The sequence below is a fragment of the Crassostrea angulata genome, chromosome 3, assembly GCF_025612915.1.
Source record: "Crassostrea angulata isolate pt1a10 chromosome 3, ASM2561291v2, whole genome shotgun sequence".
In the NCBI taxonomy this organism is placed as follows: domain Eukaryota; kingdom Metazoa; phylum Mollusca; class Bivalvia; order Ostreida; family Ostreidae; genus Magallana; species Magallana angulata.
The window spans coordinates 50,056,886-50,074,330 of NC_069113.1; the positions used below are offsets into that span (position 1 = coordinate 50,056,886).

Consider the following 17,445-nt stretch of genomic DNA (forward strand, 5'->3'; position numbering starts at 1 on the left):
TATTCTTTTTGTTCCTTTCAAGGAAGTGTTTGATTATCAGAGGTGTCACAGACAATGGCTGTTACTTGTAAGTAGTTCTCCTATGTCTTGGCAACCTTTTAAAACACTTCCTAATGTTTTGTTTTTGAAAATTAATATTTAGGTTACTGGCGCAAAAGGACTTGCGAGTGAAAGATTGCAATAGGTGATACTGAGATTAACAAGGCCGACATAACCGATCGTTAAATGAGCATGGACAACCCGCAACGCATGATAAATGGACCAAATGCATGATTCAACCAAGTCCGTTTGCAAACTCGGATATCTTGCCGCATCCTCTGCCGATCCATTCCCAAATCCGACCTTATTGCCAAATATCTGCCGCCGATCTTAAATAAGCTGTTGTATGCCGACCGACTCCGAAACAAGCTGTACTGCGAATGATTCTGATTAAGCGTTTTTATTTAATTAATAATGTGTTAACATTGCTAGTAACAGGTGATCAGAGACCGTCTGGAATGGGTTTATGACCTGTTTAAGGAGATCCAATCATCGGAATGCATCTGCCAGGGACAGCAACACATAACATCATTTTCTGCGGATCACCTTGCCTGTTCAGTGCATCTGTACTGAAGGGTTCTGTTGTTGAAATGCAATTCAAAATTAAGATTTACATTTTGGTGTTGTTTTAATAATTTCACTGAAAAAGTCATTTGGTTAAGATGTGTTAAAATATTTGAAAAATTTGTTAGAATAAACTTTTTGGGCATTGGTTTATGTTGTAAATGCTTTATAATTTCCTCTCTGATAGTGTACTGCTCTTTATTTCTTTCATCTAACTGATGTATTTTCTCTGGCTGCAGTTATCCAGACCCAAGAGGAGAAGGACCTCCACCACCCCCTAGATCTTATGATGATGACTACTCTGCAAATGGTTACTACGATTCCTACAAGGAACCTCCCCCTCCAGCCCCGCCCCAGGAATCTCTGGGATCAGGATCATATTATGACAGATTCTACAAAAAACCGCCACCCTCCCAGCAACCTTCGCGACCACCCCCACCCCCAGGAACCAATCAGGCGGAACCTTTATATTTCTGAATCTGAAAAAAAATACACATCACCACCTACCAAAATGCATTGTTGATTATTTCTTTATTTTTGTAAAATTTGTCAAGAAATCATGTTGCCATTTGTTCAGTTGACTTTCATCATAAGTAGTCTAGGGATATCATGGACAAGAAACTCGGATTTTTCTTGGAAATGTCTTATAAGTTTTTATGTTGTGAAAAAGTTTGTATTTTCATTTGTGTCATATTCATCTTTATAGTTTTAATCTCCTTTTCTTTTTCATTTGCCAAATATTTTATAGGTATTTCATGTAATCTTCATTATACTGTAGATTATTTCATGCGAAGCATAATGACTCATACATGTTTGGTGTGAAAGAACAGTGCTGCAAAGTAGATCAAATATAAATTCGAGCACTCAGAACAAAAGGATCATGACATATCATAAATACTAAGCTGGCTTTTTTGTAGAATTTTAATGACCATCAACATCTCATCCTTGTTATAATTCTCAACATTAATGATGGAGTATTCAAACTTGTGTTACCCTTTTATTTTTTACAAGAAGAAAGTTAATAAACTATGCTGTATTGTAAGACTTTCTTGAGTTTCATGACTGTGGATTTGAATATAACTGCTTGAGAGTATTCTTTGTGAACAATGGTGAAACAGATGAAGGAAGTAGACATGGAGGTGAACAAATAAAACTTCAGATCTTACTGGTATATTTCATTAATGTACCAGTATGATGTAAGATTGGTTCTTTACTTTAATATGAGGCATGGACGACTAAGTAGTCAGTAGCTGTAAATTAACTTGGTATCTAAAATTTGATGAAGACAAGTTGGAGAATTGTTCACATAACAGAAGTGCACAGCCTGGCAGAAATGCCTTTTTATTGCCTGATGAGCAATGCTCTTAAAGTTAAGGTGGTATGGGAATCCACCATATTTTGACTGCTTTCCATCAAAATAAACAATAAAATCAACTATTATTTCATAATTGATATTCTTTCTTTTCCATAATTGTTACCTTAACAGCCTAGTGCAATAGATTAGAGTATTTACTCCAAATCTGATTCACAAGTTCAATAATACACATGTAGTTATAATTTTTGCCTTTTAAAAATTCTAAACATGCGAAAGTATATTGATATACTATATACATGTACTTTAATCCACTTTAATACGTATCATTAAGTGTCCCATACCACTTTAAATATTTCGGTTGGAATTTATTCACTCTACCCTGAATATATGTAGTGAGATAATTGTATTCCATTTATCTATCGATTCAGTTATTCGCGTTCAGTAGACTAGAATTTCATAATTCTATTATTTATGAAGAAAATGTTTTTGTAATAAACATCCGTAAAGGGTCCCCGAAAAAAACGTACTACAATATTTAGTCCTTTAACAGTGACTCGATTTTATTTACTATTAAAAGTAACTAGTCTGACAAAGAGTGGGACTTCTAAAAAATGTCACTTGACCCCTTCCCCCTCCCTGTGTTCTACGGGGCTGCAATAGGCATTCACGGTGTGAAAAAAAAAATCGTCCATGAAATTTGTTAGGACCGGACTCTCTATACCAAACTTTACGACAGTTTCCCTGTTTGATGCTGAATTCATAATATTGAAGAATGTTTCGGTGATTTTAAAACGGGTCTTGCCCTAAGAAGTGTCTAAGGTGTATTAATGGCGGTACCTACTGTATGAATTAATTTAGAAACTCCGAAAATTGTAGAGCTCCTGGTTAGAATGTACATTTTATCAAGGATTTTTTCACCCCGGTTTCTCCTTTTTTACGACAATCTCAACTTAATTTTGACCGAGTTAGAAGAGGTGCGAAAAAGGGGGATGGGTGGTTGAAAATAAATAGCATTGGAGAAACAGTATTAAAAATTCCATTTTTAAAATCGAGTGGTGAATAAGCTCTAAGAAAAATTATTTATAAAAAATTAAGTACAATTTCCATATGGATTCAAAACATTTTGCAAATGTAAGAAGAAGGTAGGCGCTTATTAAGATGTGGATTCGGCAGGAATTTGGGCGCACAAGAAGAGTAAAAAAAAGTCCATCGATAAATTTTGCGCATATTTTTAATCGTAGTTACATGGTTTCTTTGGGACGTATAATTGGTAGAATAATGTTCAAAATTCAAATAAAAAAAATAGGACTTACAGAGGCACTGTCTGGTGTCCAATCATATTATGTACTTATTAGCAGAATAAAATATTTGTCTAAAAAGTACTTTACTTAGGCTATACTATCGACTACATGAAGGTTGCCGGACTTCGTTGACTGAATATGAAATGACACACTGTAACGTTACAATTACTGATTTAAATCTCTTTGTTGTGATAAATGTGTTATTGTGATTTCTATTCATAAAAAAGTATGTTCAGAAAATTATTTTCGTAGTATACAAATACATATTTTTAAACACTTTTTTACAGTGTTAAATTATTATCTTTTTAATCAAAATCGGGGACAACGGATTCCGTCTCTCGTTCACGGGATAGGTTCAAGATTTATTTCTGGCGGGAACCTTGTCCGGAAGTGTGGAAACCCCACGTTCGGTCTAATAACACATTCAAGATGGCGGACACTGAGTCTCACCAGCAATGTTTATCGAGTGTGTAAACAGGGGAAAAGATCTTGTACATTATCTGAGGTATGCTATCTCGTTTGCCATTGACTGATTCTTTTGTTAAATCTAGAAATCTGTAAAATTCATATTCACTTTATGTGAATGATTGAACCATTGTCTTTTGTATCTTACGGCGTTCAAAAATTTTATAATTGCATGGCTTGTTGTTTATGTTCAGACGCACATTTGCCAAGTAAGATGATTATGTACATAAAAAAATCCATTGTTCTTTAGAGATTCCTGATCAGAAGGAAAATGGCAGCTAGCGATAATAGACGGCGAGTTAAATTGTATCTGTTGGATGAGAAGAAAATCTGGGACGACCGAGGCACCGGGCATGTGTCGTCCGCGTACGTTGAGAAGTTGAAAGGAATGTCTTTGCTCGTCAGATCTGAAACAGATGGTTAGTATCCAATCGTATCTTCCAAAATTTTCTATATATTTTTTTGGATCACACAATTTTCGTTGTTTTCTATGAACAATAACCCATTCTTACCAGATCTCATCTTGTTTATATACACATGTTATCAATGGAAAATCCTGATTATGTATCGCTATTTGTTCTAAATGGGGTTTTAATTTAGTTAATTTTGAAGTGTATTAAACCAAACATTCCAATCAATTAGATTTGCTCTCAAAGAGATTGTGTTCATCTCAACTTCTTCTGAACTCTATACATTTATATTATATAGAGCAATCCACATTTTTGTACTTTATAAACCTTGGCGAAGAAGAATTCCCAAAAGTAAAGCACGATAAATTTCAAATTGATTTGTCTGTTAAAATGTAGAGTTTAAAATAGCTCATTAATACATAAAGTGTAAGAATTTATGATTAAAATTTGCTACGGTAACATGTACAATAAGTGATGAGTTAAATTTTAGGAATGGGGACAAATGGCCCTAAGACAAGTCACCCTCAGGACAACTTAAGGCGAGTTGTCTTTGATATGAGATATCATTTGATTGAGTTGTCCATTAAAATTCAGATGGTGAAATTTTTCATTATTGGATTTTGAAAACAAATGATACGCTAACCCAGGGACAAACACCATTTTACTCCTTCATGAATTAACTTGGAAAGCCGTACTTAAATATAGCTTGCTCAGTTCATCATGAATACGGTTTGTGATGAGACTTTTGTTTAGATAAAACACTTAAGACAAATATTGAATAAACATTAACAAAAATCTCATTACATTAAGTCAGTTAAAATCTATACCATACTGGGATTTATGATATATGAATTTCCCATGTCTATTCAGTATTATGTATTTTTTATCCTAAATTTAACAAAAGTTAAATTTTGCCACAAAATTCACATGTTTTAAAAAGTATTTACTCCATTTTAATGAGTTAGTATATGAAATGCTCTTTTATTAAGAGTTTCATCTAAAATACTGATATAACAAGAGTTAGGTTTATTTTTAAGAAAGAAAATTTAAAAAAAAAAAATCAATATTTTGGTATCATGGGAGTTGAACTGGCAGTGTGCCAAAATTCTATTTTGCTGTTTGTTTACATTATTGAGAGTTATTTAAAAATGACTAAATTTTGATAATTCTTATTAACATCCCAAACATTGTGAAGGGCAGTTACTGCTGAAGATTGAGGTTTACCTACAATTGGAATAAAGAAGAATGTGACATTTAACAGGCACAAACGATTACATAACCTACCCTTGAGCTTGAAGTTCATTTTTTTAACACTGGTAGTGACTGGTGTAAAGTTTTAAAAGTCTAATTAGCTCTGGGGTTTTTTCAAACCAAGGAAAAGTATATTCCACTTGCTGTAGAGTTCTGATCGATATTCAAGTATATTTATTTCCAATCATACGAACATTGAACTTTAATTTGTTTGTTTACAGGTACCATTCTTCTGGAGTCCAGAATCCGACCTGATACAGCCTATCAGAAACAACAGGTTAGCAGTGTGGAATTAAACACAGTTCTATCCCCCCCCCCCCCAGGTTTCCCTGTATTGAAAATTTAAATGCCTGTTTCACAACCCTTGTTGTGTGACACCTTGTAGATAAGAAAACACCAAGCTCTCCAGGTGGTAGTTCTGATAACAAGAAGGTTAAACCAAATTCTTTGTTATTGAAAAATACATTTCCTGCATAATAAACTTTGCTGACAATTTGACCTTAACCTCATTCTTTGAACCTAATGCAGAGTACATAGGTATGCTTTGCTCTTTTTGGTGAACTAGCTTTACAACATTAGCACTACAACATGTTTGTTAATTGTGCTGCTGATATATTAGCAGCTTAATATTGTGATTTCACTTCTAAAAATAAAAAGTTAGTTGGTTATTAGATGGATATGTATTTAAATGTGTAGACCACTATGCATTGCCTCTTTGCTGTTAAGAACCATATTTTTCTATAAACATGAAAAAAGCTTAGTCATGTTATGTTGATTATAATATTTACTGGCTATTCATTATCATTGTTCCTGTTAGTTTTCGCTATATACATATTCACTACCAGTTTGTTTTGGCATAGTGCACAAAGAGTTGTATATAAAGCACAAGCATAGTTTGCCAAAAAGTGCAGATTTTCTTCTTTCAGAAAAAAATATATACAGGTGGTCACATGTATTTGAACCAAGGACCTTTAGGACTGAATTACAATGCAGTTTTTTTACAAAACAGTTGTTACAGTACACACCAGTACATTAATTGTAGTTTCCTAACATGACACAAAAGATTGAATAAATGTATTCCAAAATAATTAATATTGTCAAAAATATCATAATGAGAGTAATTATAATAAAACATTTGTTACAAACTGTATAAACAGAGTAATGAAAATGCTTTTTAATATAGGCTTTTAATAAACCCTTGAGGAAATATTGTGTGTAAAAAAAGTGTCATTTTAGAAAGAACTGATCCGTCTCATGGTGGTGGGGTCCACTAACTTTTGAATTATCTTTATTGTCAGTTGGTGAAGGTAAATTACCCGGTAATGTTCAATCAAATGTTTTAAACTGATGAATTATTTTTAAGGACTCAACAATAGTAAAATGTTTTACTCAGCATGATGCATCAACACATTTACTTCAGCCAGCATAATTATAACAAAAATATTGTACACATCTAGTGCATAAGTCTGGATATGACTTTTGGCTGACTTATGATTTTTTTTTTTACAGGAAACTTTGATTGTGTGGTCTGAGGCTGACCAGTATGACCTGGCTCTAAGCTTCCAAGAGAAGGACGGCTGTGATGAAATCTGGGAGAAAATATGCACAGTAAGTGTCTTAACGCATTCCTCTCATAAATTTTATTTGACCAGTGAATACATGATCCATTATGAAAGGAGAAAAAAAAAATCACTGATATCTATTGTTTTTTAAACAGGTGCAGGGAAAAGACCCGTCTTTGGATGTGACCCAGGATTGTATCGAAGAATCGGAGGAGGATAGATACGAGGAATTCCCCGATGCTGCCCCACCAATAGAAATGCCTCCTTGTGAACTCAGCAAGCTAGATGAGATTGCTGAACTCTTCAGGAGTGTCTTGTCCACCCCCATTCGCAAAGAAAAACTGTTCTTGGCCCTTGAGGCAGAGGGCTACATCAAAAAACTGTTAGATCTGTTCCACATGTGTGAAGACCTGGAAAACATTGATGGTCTCCATAACTTATATGAGATCTTCAAAAGCATATTTTTACTCAACAAGACAGAATTGTTCGAAATCTTGTTCGCAGACGACACTATCTTTGATGTGGTTGGTGTGTTGGAATATGACCCTGCTCTGAAGACACCAGCCCATCATCGCGAGTACTTACAAAAGACTGTGCGCTTTAAGGAGGTTATACCCATCTCAAATCGCGATTTACTCAACAAAATTCATCAGACGTATCGAGTCCAGTACATTCAGGATGTAATCCTACCCACCCCTTCAGTGTTTGAGGAAAACATGCTCTCAACATTAACTTCGTTTGTGTTTTTTAACAAAGTGGAAATAGTAGGAATGATTCAGGTATTGTGTTATTGAAAAGTTATTTTCCATATAGGTATATGTTCTGTGGATTTATGAAAAAGGAACTTAAAATGCATTCAAGTGAGCGGTATATTTAGAATGGAATAAAACAAAAATCAGGTCAGATGTTACTATACAGACCATCAAAAGTAAACAGGTTATTAAAAAAGATGAGTTATAAAGTATGCACATTTAATCAGGTATACATCCAAATAGTGAATAGGTATTACAATGCATCTTGAAACAGTGGGGTTTTTTTATGAAGGAGGGTGTTAACAGGGGTATTGGTGTCACCATGTCCTTCTGTCTGTTGTGTTTTTGTCTGAACTAGATTTAAAGTAATTGTTCATTGTTTTTAATATTTGTTAATATTTTATTCATGTTATAAAAATGTACACAGTACTATTTTAATATGGATCTAACAATTGTTCTTCTTTGTTTTACTGATGTTGTTCAACTTTGTGGAGATATATTTTGTGAATACAATTTAAGTAATGATTCAATAAATAAAAGTTTGTTGCCTCATAATATGTAAATAAGATGATGTAGTTTCTAAGAATTATTCTCATAATTTATAATCTGACTGAAAACAAGATCCAAGTGTTGTGTGTAGTGACTTTTAAGTGGATTAAAAGGCTTTGCAGACAACATTTGACCGACCAGTTTGGAGTTATATTTGTTCAATTACCATTCCAGGAAGATGAAAAGTTTTTACCCAGTCTGTTTGCTCAACTGATGGACGATGAAACAGACGATGGCCACCGCAGGGACCTGGTCTTATTTCTGAAGGAATTCTGCACATTCTCACAGACACTGCAACCTCAAAATAGGGAATCATTCTTTAAGGTATTATTTGTGTTAGAGTTCCCTTTTGAGTATATATGTATGTTTGTACATAATTACATTATTTTCCATATGTCAGAGGAGCTTTTGTCATTTTACAGAAATACTTGCATCATACTTAGTTTGATTAACTTTAACAGAACTTTGGAAAAAGTATATATTATTGAAGTTGATGTGGTATTTTGAGACTTGGGTTAAGTCTATTGTTTTCAAATGTTAAAAATCTCAAATTTTCATATGTCTGTAACATACATGTAAAAAAAACGCTGCTGCTTGTATTAATCTTAAGAAAGTATGATTAACAGAAATCATTCCATTTTAGAAATTATCAAGTCTTGGGGCATTATCAGCCATTGAAGTCATACTGGTAAGTTTATTTTTTCAATAGAGCTTTAATTTATTTGTATTACCTTACACAATAATTGTATAAACAAGAACCCAGAATGGTAAATATTTCTACATATATATATGTTTGTTTTGATTTTTAGGCTCTCGATGATCCCAAGATGAAACCAGCAGCCATTGATATCTTCTCCTACATAGTTGAATTTAGTCCGTCCATGGTTCGAGAATTCATTCTCAAAGAAGGCCAAAACAAAGATGATGTAAAAAAAAATTTCAACTTTGAAGAATTGAAAGCTTTGAACAACCTTTCAATAATAATTAATGAATTTCAACGCGAATATAAAAAGAATCAAAATTGACATTTTACAATTTCTGAATTTTTTATGAAAAAACATTGAGTTGTATGTTGAGCCAATGCTAGTATTTGTTTGTGTGACAAGAATTGTTTTGTGCATTACAACAATTACAATGTATATTACAAGTATTTTTTTCTACATTTACAGGATGACCTGTTGATCAACCTGGTAATAGAACAGATGATAAATGACACAGATCCAGGTACTTCATCATTGCAGTAGCTCTTCATATACTCCTCATTTAGTCTGTTAATTCAAAACTTGTTTGTAATGAGTTTCCTGTTTAATCTGGTCCTATCAGAATGGCTCTGTAAATGTTCATAATGTCAGAAATTTTTAAGCAAATTACAAAAGAGTTTTCAATATTATAATGGATATCAATATTTTACAATAAATCATCTTATTATAGGACAACATGTTACATGGATGATTAACATGATTGATAAAAGCTTTGAATTATTTATGTTGTAGTTTTGATGGACCTCATATGTTGCTTACAGTAGAATGAATTGAAATTTTAATTTCTTTTAATTATGAAGCATAATTTTTCTATTCAAGTTTGTGTTGGGGAAAAAAAATAGAATGGATGTATTGATTTCCCCCCTATTTTGCAGAGCTAGGTGGAGCTGTGCAGTTGATGGGAATAGTAAAATTATTGATCGACCCAGAAAACATGATGGCAACTGCAAATGTAAGAATGTGTTCTTAAACCTGAATAATGTTACATGTTCCACAATGTACAGTGTAAATAATTGTTCAACACCTGCTACATGTAAAATCAAAATTAAATGAATTAAAAGTAACTGACTAAGAAATGCTATGTGGCCTACCCTATAGCAGATTTTCAGCAAAATAGAACAGATTCTCTTCAGTAAACCTAATTGTGTCCTCATTTTTAGAAAACAGAGAAATCAGAATTCCTAGGATTTTTCTACAAAAGGAGTATGCATGTTTTAACTGCACCGCTGTTTGCCAATACAGTGGATTCAAAGCCAAGCAAAGGTAACACTGTCTTATCTCATAGTTTATGCCCAAGATAAAAAAAAACCGAAACGTTACTTACAGTTAAATCTTTCCTCATTTATAAATAATAGAAAAATGTAACAGCCTCATGGTATATTGAAATTAAAATGACAGTATTTTACACAAATAATTTGTTATAATTTGTTTTGCTATGTCTTTGAGTAATGTCCTATATGTGTGCTCTTTTTTAGACGACTTTCAGACAGCTCAACTTCAGAGTCTGATCCTGGAATTATTAACATTTTGTGTGGAATATCATGCGTATCATATAAAGAACTACATCATCAGTAAAGACTTACTACGCAGGGTGCTGGTGCTCCTCAAGTCTGGACATGCATTCGTAGCATTAGGTCAGAAATGTTTGTACTCTGTAGCATTAGGTCTAAATAATAAATAAATCGATATGAAGAAGAGTTCAGTCAATTAAAAATATACATGATAAGGAATTCAGGTAGTTATTAGAATCCAAAATTTTTGTTGTTGTTGTTGTGCCAAGGCTTCATATTGACCATCAAGCATCTGTCAAAACATTTGCAAGAATTATCTGAAAGAGATACTACAGCTTGTTTTGCATAAATACCATGAAATGACAATTTTTCCATAACTTATATGAATTTTCATGCAAAGTTAAAAGTATGAACTTTGCAAAAATTATGCATTGTAAAATCTAAAAATTCTCTATTTGTTAATTAAAGTTATTAATTTTTTAATAAATATTGCTAGCTCAGCCTTACTTTTAAAAGGGCATGCACGTCAATTTTAAACTTTTAAGAGTGGCTTTCAGCAAGAGGGTAAAAAGACCACAAATTTCAACAGATTTTGCTTGAAAAGGAGACAAAATACAAGTGCAAACTATATCTTGTAAGAGAAAAGAATGTGAATCTACAGGTGTAATCAAAATATCAATTTGTGTAGGATTATTTTAACATCTAATTACACCAAGCATTTCCATTTCCCTTCTTTGTCAAATGCCTCATTTAACATATCGTTCTGAGGTCATACCAAATGTGGGAAGTTCTTAACATTTAAAGTGAAATTTTTCTTGTGCATGATTCTGTGCATGAATTATTTTCACTCCCTATTTATTTCTATAAAATTGGTCAGTTCATAAGCCTCCCAATACCATTGACAACTGCTTTCATTCAAAATAATGTGGTGTAAAAGAAAAAATGTAGCATCTTTTTCTTATGAAATAAAAAGAAAAATGTACCACCACCCTTCCGCGTCTTGATTTTGAAAACATTGGTCCAGAACCAAGTGATTAATTTTTGTGGCTTTATAAAAAAAAAAAAAACTTTTACTACATGCACAACTTTTATCAAATTGTGTTTAAAAAGGGAAACAAAGGTGAGGAAAATTAGCTGTAATGTCTCTTTAATATAAATTTAGTTAGATACTAGTATATGGAATTTTTTTTTTAATATGTTTATATTTTGTAAATGATTTTTAATATATTATGAATTGTCAATACCCATTTTCACTGCTTATTCTTCACAAAGACAAAGAAACCTTGTTAGATTTCAATATATTTAACCATAATTTGCATTTCTTTATAGGTGCCTTAAGGTTCATGAGGAAAATAATAGGATTAAAGGAGGAATTCTACAATCGCTACATTGTGAATGGGTGTCTTTTTCAACCTGTTGTCGAAGCTTTCAGACAAAATGGCAATAGATACAATCTACTTAACTCTGCAATGATAGAACTTTTTGAGTTTATCAAGACAGTAAGTTAAAATATAAACAATATTTATTTATGAAATAAATATCATGTATCATATTCTTAATTGTATCAAAATAAAGAAAAATGCACCTTTATTTAAAAATAAAAGAAAAATACGGTATACTGGTATTCATGTAGGACTTCAATGGTTTTATCTGAATGACAGTTGTTTGGCTTTTGTAGAACTTTTTATGAAACTATCGTTTGATTTTTCTTTTCTTTTCTTTTAACAGGAAGATGTAAAATCATTATGTACCCATATCATTGAACATCACATCAAAGACCTGGAGTCTGTCACTTACGTCAACACATTCAACGCTCTCAAAGTCCGCTACGACCAACAACAGGACAGAATTAATGGGTAAAACTCTTAATTTGGTTCTCTTTTATGTAAACGAATAAAGGCATTAACATTGCTATTTCTGCACGCTTTAATCATGTAAAGGATGTAGAATTGGTTTCCTTCATGGGCATGTACTGTCCATGTAGCTCTTGTTAACATTTTAACATAATTATCTTAATTTGCCTGGAAGAGTTTACAAATATTGACAAAAAACTGTAAATAGGATTTTAAAAAGTTCCATATCTAAATTTTGAATGAGACATTGTCATAAATCTTTTTATGGGTATACTGGAATAATAAATTATAGCATGTTTATAAAGTATAAAGACTTATGAAGAATTATTAACATTGAAGTTTAATCACTAAAATGTTTTCAGGATGCCGACTTTTAACAAGAAGAATCAGCTTTGGATTGACTCGCGGACACTGGAGGAGGAGGAAGAGCGATGGTTTGACCAGGAAGATGAGGTGGATGATGGAGAAACATTAGTGCCAATGAACGACGTTCTGAAGTCCAAACTCGACTCCGACTTTGATCAGATCAATCGCTTCATGGAAAACAGAAAAGGTCAGATTGATTGATTAGCAAATGACAGTGTAATGAAGAATGTTTCCAGGTGTGAAGTTTTGATGTATGCAAACAATATAGTAATTTGTATTTAATAAAATATTTTCAATAAAACTTGCCCTTAACGATCTCTGATCCTCAGCCATGTTCGCAAACTCTAAATTACAGTTTAGACTGTCATATGTGACCATCCATGGGACCAATAAAAAAAAAGTCACATAAGTCATGGAGTCACATAAAGCAGTCTAAGACTAACCTCACAATAATTTCAGCTATCTTTTAGCTATCAATAATACTTGATACCAAATAGTTAATTTGTATATCCTTTACCTGTAAATTAATTTTTGATAGACTGAATTTCTTCTTAAAAAGAAGACTTTTAAATTTTGTACAGAATCACTCATTATATAAATAAAGGGAGCATAATTATTAAACTCAGTATGATTTTGTTTTCAACAATTGGACTTTGGCAATATGTTATCATTGCTTTGTACAGATTTGCCAAAATTTGTTTCAAACGAAGATTTTGCACAACTATAAAAAGAAATTACTTTACAATCATATACCTACTCAAAGATCAAAGATAGAAAATAATTATCCTATTTAACTAAAGATAAAAGATTGAGTTGAGAAAGAGTGCAAATAACAATATAATTTAAGGTATCCTAGATAAATGATCTGTAATAATGAATGTTACATCCTCTTGCAGCCAAAGATCAATCAATATCACGGGAATCCCCACCGAGGTTACTCAACAAAGCATCCATCAATATCAATATCAAATCAGGATTAACCACCAACAGCCCGGTCAACAGTCCGGGGCACTCCCCAGGAAGTCCCGGGAGTCCGGGCAGTCCTCCGAGTCCGGGAAGCCCGCTGATGGGTGTTCCGTGTCCCACCCCCAACTCCTCACCCCAGACACCCTCCTCATCCCCCAGCCAGGACCCATCAGTGATATCAAACAAACGGGTAAGCAGCACTCTGTTGTTCTTTACAATGCTATTTTATTAATTTTTATGTACTATGAAATATATAATGCCAAGCTTTTTTATGTAAGCATTTTATTATATGCTGTTTTTATTGTGGTTGTTAATTTTTTTTAAATGATGTCGTTCATTTATTTAAATTTTTTGTCACCAAGTTCTCAATAAGGAAATGGATAATCCTTAATTTTGTTGTTTGTTTTTTAGCTGGGATTAATTGGACTTGTGGACTATCCTGATGAAGATTCAGATGAAGAAGAAGAAGAGGAAATTCCTAATGCAAAACGACCTCGTTTATCCACGTAGCAGACAGTGGTATGGACACTTAACTGGCAGGGTTAGCTGCGTGAGCATGCTCCGCATACGTGATAAAATGCAGTGAGGTTCTAAAACATTCAGTTCTAGTGACAGAAATGCTGATGAAAGGACGCCTCACAGCTAAAACAGCTGATCTCATCATCGGGGTGTGAACGGGACAATGGATACAGTAAGCTGTGATTGGTGGGTGTGATTTAGTGGATGGAACATGGCTGGGCTCTACACTGTGGAAGGATGCTGGAGACCTGTATGGCATGTGTGTGTGTGGTGTGTTCTACCATGTGACTGCATAATGAACAAATGTCTTTATACAACACACAGAATGGTGGTCATCTCTCTAACTCTCTCTATCTCTCTCCCATACCTTGGTTCTCTGTGATATTTAACTGACTGTTTCCTAGTCTCTTAGTCTGTTAAGCAATTTCAATCATCCAGAAGTCTAGTGCTATGTGTTCATACAGAGGGAGATAACATTGCACAAATGTGAATTGTCAGTGTTGCTGATTTCTGATCATGACTGATTTTATCCTTAAATAACAATTCAAAAAGGAAATGTCAATTTGAATTGACCAATATTTTCATTTTTCATGTATGTTTAAGCTATTTTTCTGTCAAAAATCAAATCTAAATTAACATTCCTTATGAAATATTGTTCTTGTTTTTTTTAACACACTGTCAAGCTATTTACTGTAAAATTGTGTCAGAAGAAGTTATCTGTTTTCAGATAATGAATACAGATTATGATTGAATATATTTTTTGCAGAATTAAATTCAAGAGGATGTTTGGACAATTATAAAGAAAAGTTAGTTGGTATGATATGTGTAGACATCGAGGTACATGCGTGTGGTATACACTTATGCTTCTGTTTACAAAAAAAGTGAAAAAAGATAGGGGCCATTATTTTTCTCCATTGTCTTCCATCAGAGTAATAGCTTTAGTTCGCAAAATAAGTTATGAACTACACAGGAAACCAGTACATTCCTGAAGGCTTCACCTGCCTTAGAATTTTATATACACTGGTCATGGATCAAATCCCAATCAAATGTGATATGAATGATTTCAGTCTCGGTCTTAAAAAAAGGGATGTTGTGTCAGGTGTATGTGGAAAATTGAACTAGTTGTAAATGCACTAGTGGTTGTACATTTTTACAAGATTATGTATATTTTTAAAGCATCCTTTAAATGACTGGGATTTCTGTATTATTTTGTTAGATAGAATATAAAAACAGAAACCCTGCTGCATGGGCAAGTATTCCATTTCCTTGATCTATTTATTATTTTTTTCTGCATGAAATGACCTAATATCGCAGTGCAACAAGGCAGCATTTTACTGGCTAAAATTGTTTCATCATCCGAGTGTTAAATCTACAAAATGCAGTCACAGAAGATATTGTAGCTAGTATGTGTAAGACGTGGTGCAATTCTTGTCATTTATACCCTTGGTTCTGTAGCCTCTGTAGAACATGGCAGGAAGCAAGAGTGGAATGGTATTAAGCGAACAATGATGAGAATGTATATAATACAGATTTTAAGTTATTTAACGACAAGCGGCCAATGCAGCTAACTTGTCATACTTCATGGTTTTCTTGCATCGTCTTCTTTTGTATATATGGTATGATGCTAGTTCATTTGATGACAAAATGTATTTAACTGCAAACCCCCAAACCTGCATTTTATTCTTGTCAATGTTTTAGCATTGTAAAAAGTCAGTCATGTTAAATTCAAATGATATATTAAAAGAAAAAAAAAATGAAAATGAATAAAAAATACAAACTATAATAACGTTTTCTTATCATTTGGAGGGGAAAACAATGCAATAGCTTTAGTATGTTCCAATTTCTTAAAGATGTACAATGACGTTGCCTCGCAGACCAAAAAAAAAAAACCCAAAAAACCAGGAGACCCCAAAATACCAGCTCGGCCCAACATCCGATTCTAAGTTTCAAGAACATTTTTATAATGTTTCAGAAAAGTTGAAAAGAGGACTTGTTAGTGTTTTGTCCCTTTAAAGAAGGTCGGTTGCCTAAAAAAGTATGTTCTGAAAAAATCCTCCATGGCGCAGTGCTTCAGAAAATCCTGAAAGGGAAAAATTTTGTGATAAACCGTTTTGGAAGAAACCTGTAATTTCCTACAGATAGCAAGAGGGGCCCTTTCCGTTCCTATTTCACCCTTTGTATAAAGTGTATTTAAACTTAAAGTAACTTTATTCGAGTGCATTTTCCTGCACAAATTATCGTTTGGGAAGTGTTTAAATCCCCAAAATCCCAATCTGGGGGTGTGGAGAATTGCAGTTGTCCCATATCTTAAATTTGGTCTATATTTAAACAAAATGATTTCTTTGGTGAATCATTCGGGATATGAAGGTAGCGACATTGGAGAAAAAATACTTAACCCGGGTTAGCGGGTTATGTAATTTTTTTTCTGCAATGGTCGCTACCTTCATAACCTGCACGAATAATAAAAGATCTAGAGAGCATTTTATTGTTTATATTAACATCCTTCTTTTAACTAATTAATACATTGATTACATTTTATGAGAAACCATCGATGTTAAAGTTGTTGCAATTGTTTAATAACGAAAATTTTAAAGATATGTGTAACCTCGGCAAATACATTTATTATAGTATGAAATTAAGAAACGATATATGTAATTAAGTGTAGATGTTGTTCTTTTTTGATTTTTTTCGCCTTTACTTATGTCAATTTTTCATATTTATGTATGCACAATGTAATAGGGGCTCCTGTAAAATACCCACTTCTGTACTTTAATATGTTTAATTTGTAAAATCTGATGAGCTGCAAAGCTTAAAGAAATAAAGAATGAATGAAGGATTATGAAAAGTAATTAAAATTCACTAAATTACTGTTTATGTTCATAAGTTCGTTAGCTAAAAGAAACAGCCAAATCGTCTCCTGTGAGACTTTGAGTCTGACATCATCATGATTATTTCGTGCAGTCCGTGATATTTCGTAGGTCGCTGTAGGTTTAGACCAATCGATAAACAGGGCGTTTCAATTTTAGACCTGTCAATTTCTTCTCAGTTCCAGCCGCTGTAGATTTCGACCAATCGATGAATGGGGCGTGTTGATTTCAGTCTGGCTGTTTCTATAGAGTTAAGTTTTCGTAAGAAATAGAGTGAATAATACACACACACACACACACACATACACACACGCGTGTGTGTGTGTGAACTTTCCCTGTAACCACCCAGGCAAGTTTAACTAGCATTTCATTTTCCAACACGTACAATCAATTT

General features: G+C 33.2%; 2 protein-coding genes across 6 annotated transcripts in view; both read left to right on the forward strand.

Annotated features, from left to right (window-relative positions):
- Window positions 1-1,645, forward strand: part of LOC128175615 (uncharacterized) — a 4,508-nt gene extending 2,863 nt beyond the window's left edge. For all 5 annotated transcript variants that reach the window (XM_052841376.1, XM_052841378.1, XM_052841379.1 and 2 more), the window contains one exon: window positions 843-1,645. In XM_052841376.1, the coding sequence (XP_052697336.1) occupies window positions 843-1,080 (238 nt within the window). In that variant the 3' untranslated portion in view covers window positions 1,081-1,645. The remainder of the gene's footprint in view (window positions 1-842) is intronic.
- A 1,934-nt stretch (window positions 1,646-3,579) lies between these two features.
- On the forward strand, window positions 3,580-15,970 carry LOC128175614 (serine/threonine-protein phosphatase 4 regulatory subunit 3A-like). The gene is made up of 17 exons (XM_052841373.1): window positions 3,580-3,724; window positions 3,935-4,103; window positions 5,567-5,622; window positions 6,855-6,953; window positions 7,063-7,686; window positions 8,383-8,532; window positions 8,852-8,896; window positions 9,018-9,134; window positions 9,378-9,432; window positions 9,845-9,921; window positions 10,130-10,232; window positions 10,445-10,603; window positions 11,810-11,979; window positions 12,209-12,336; window positions 12,696-12,886; window positions 13,596-13,855; window positions 14,077-15,970. Exons 2-17 carry the CDS (start codon window positions 3,956-3,958, stop codon window positions 14,173-14,175), a joined length of 2,481 nt encoding a protein of 826 aa, XP_052697333.1. The 5' UTR covers window positions 3,580-3,724; window positions 3,935-3,955; the 3' UTR covers window positions 14,176-15,970.
- Window positions 15,971-17,445: the final 1,475 nt, after the last annotated feature.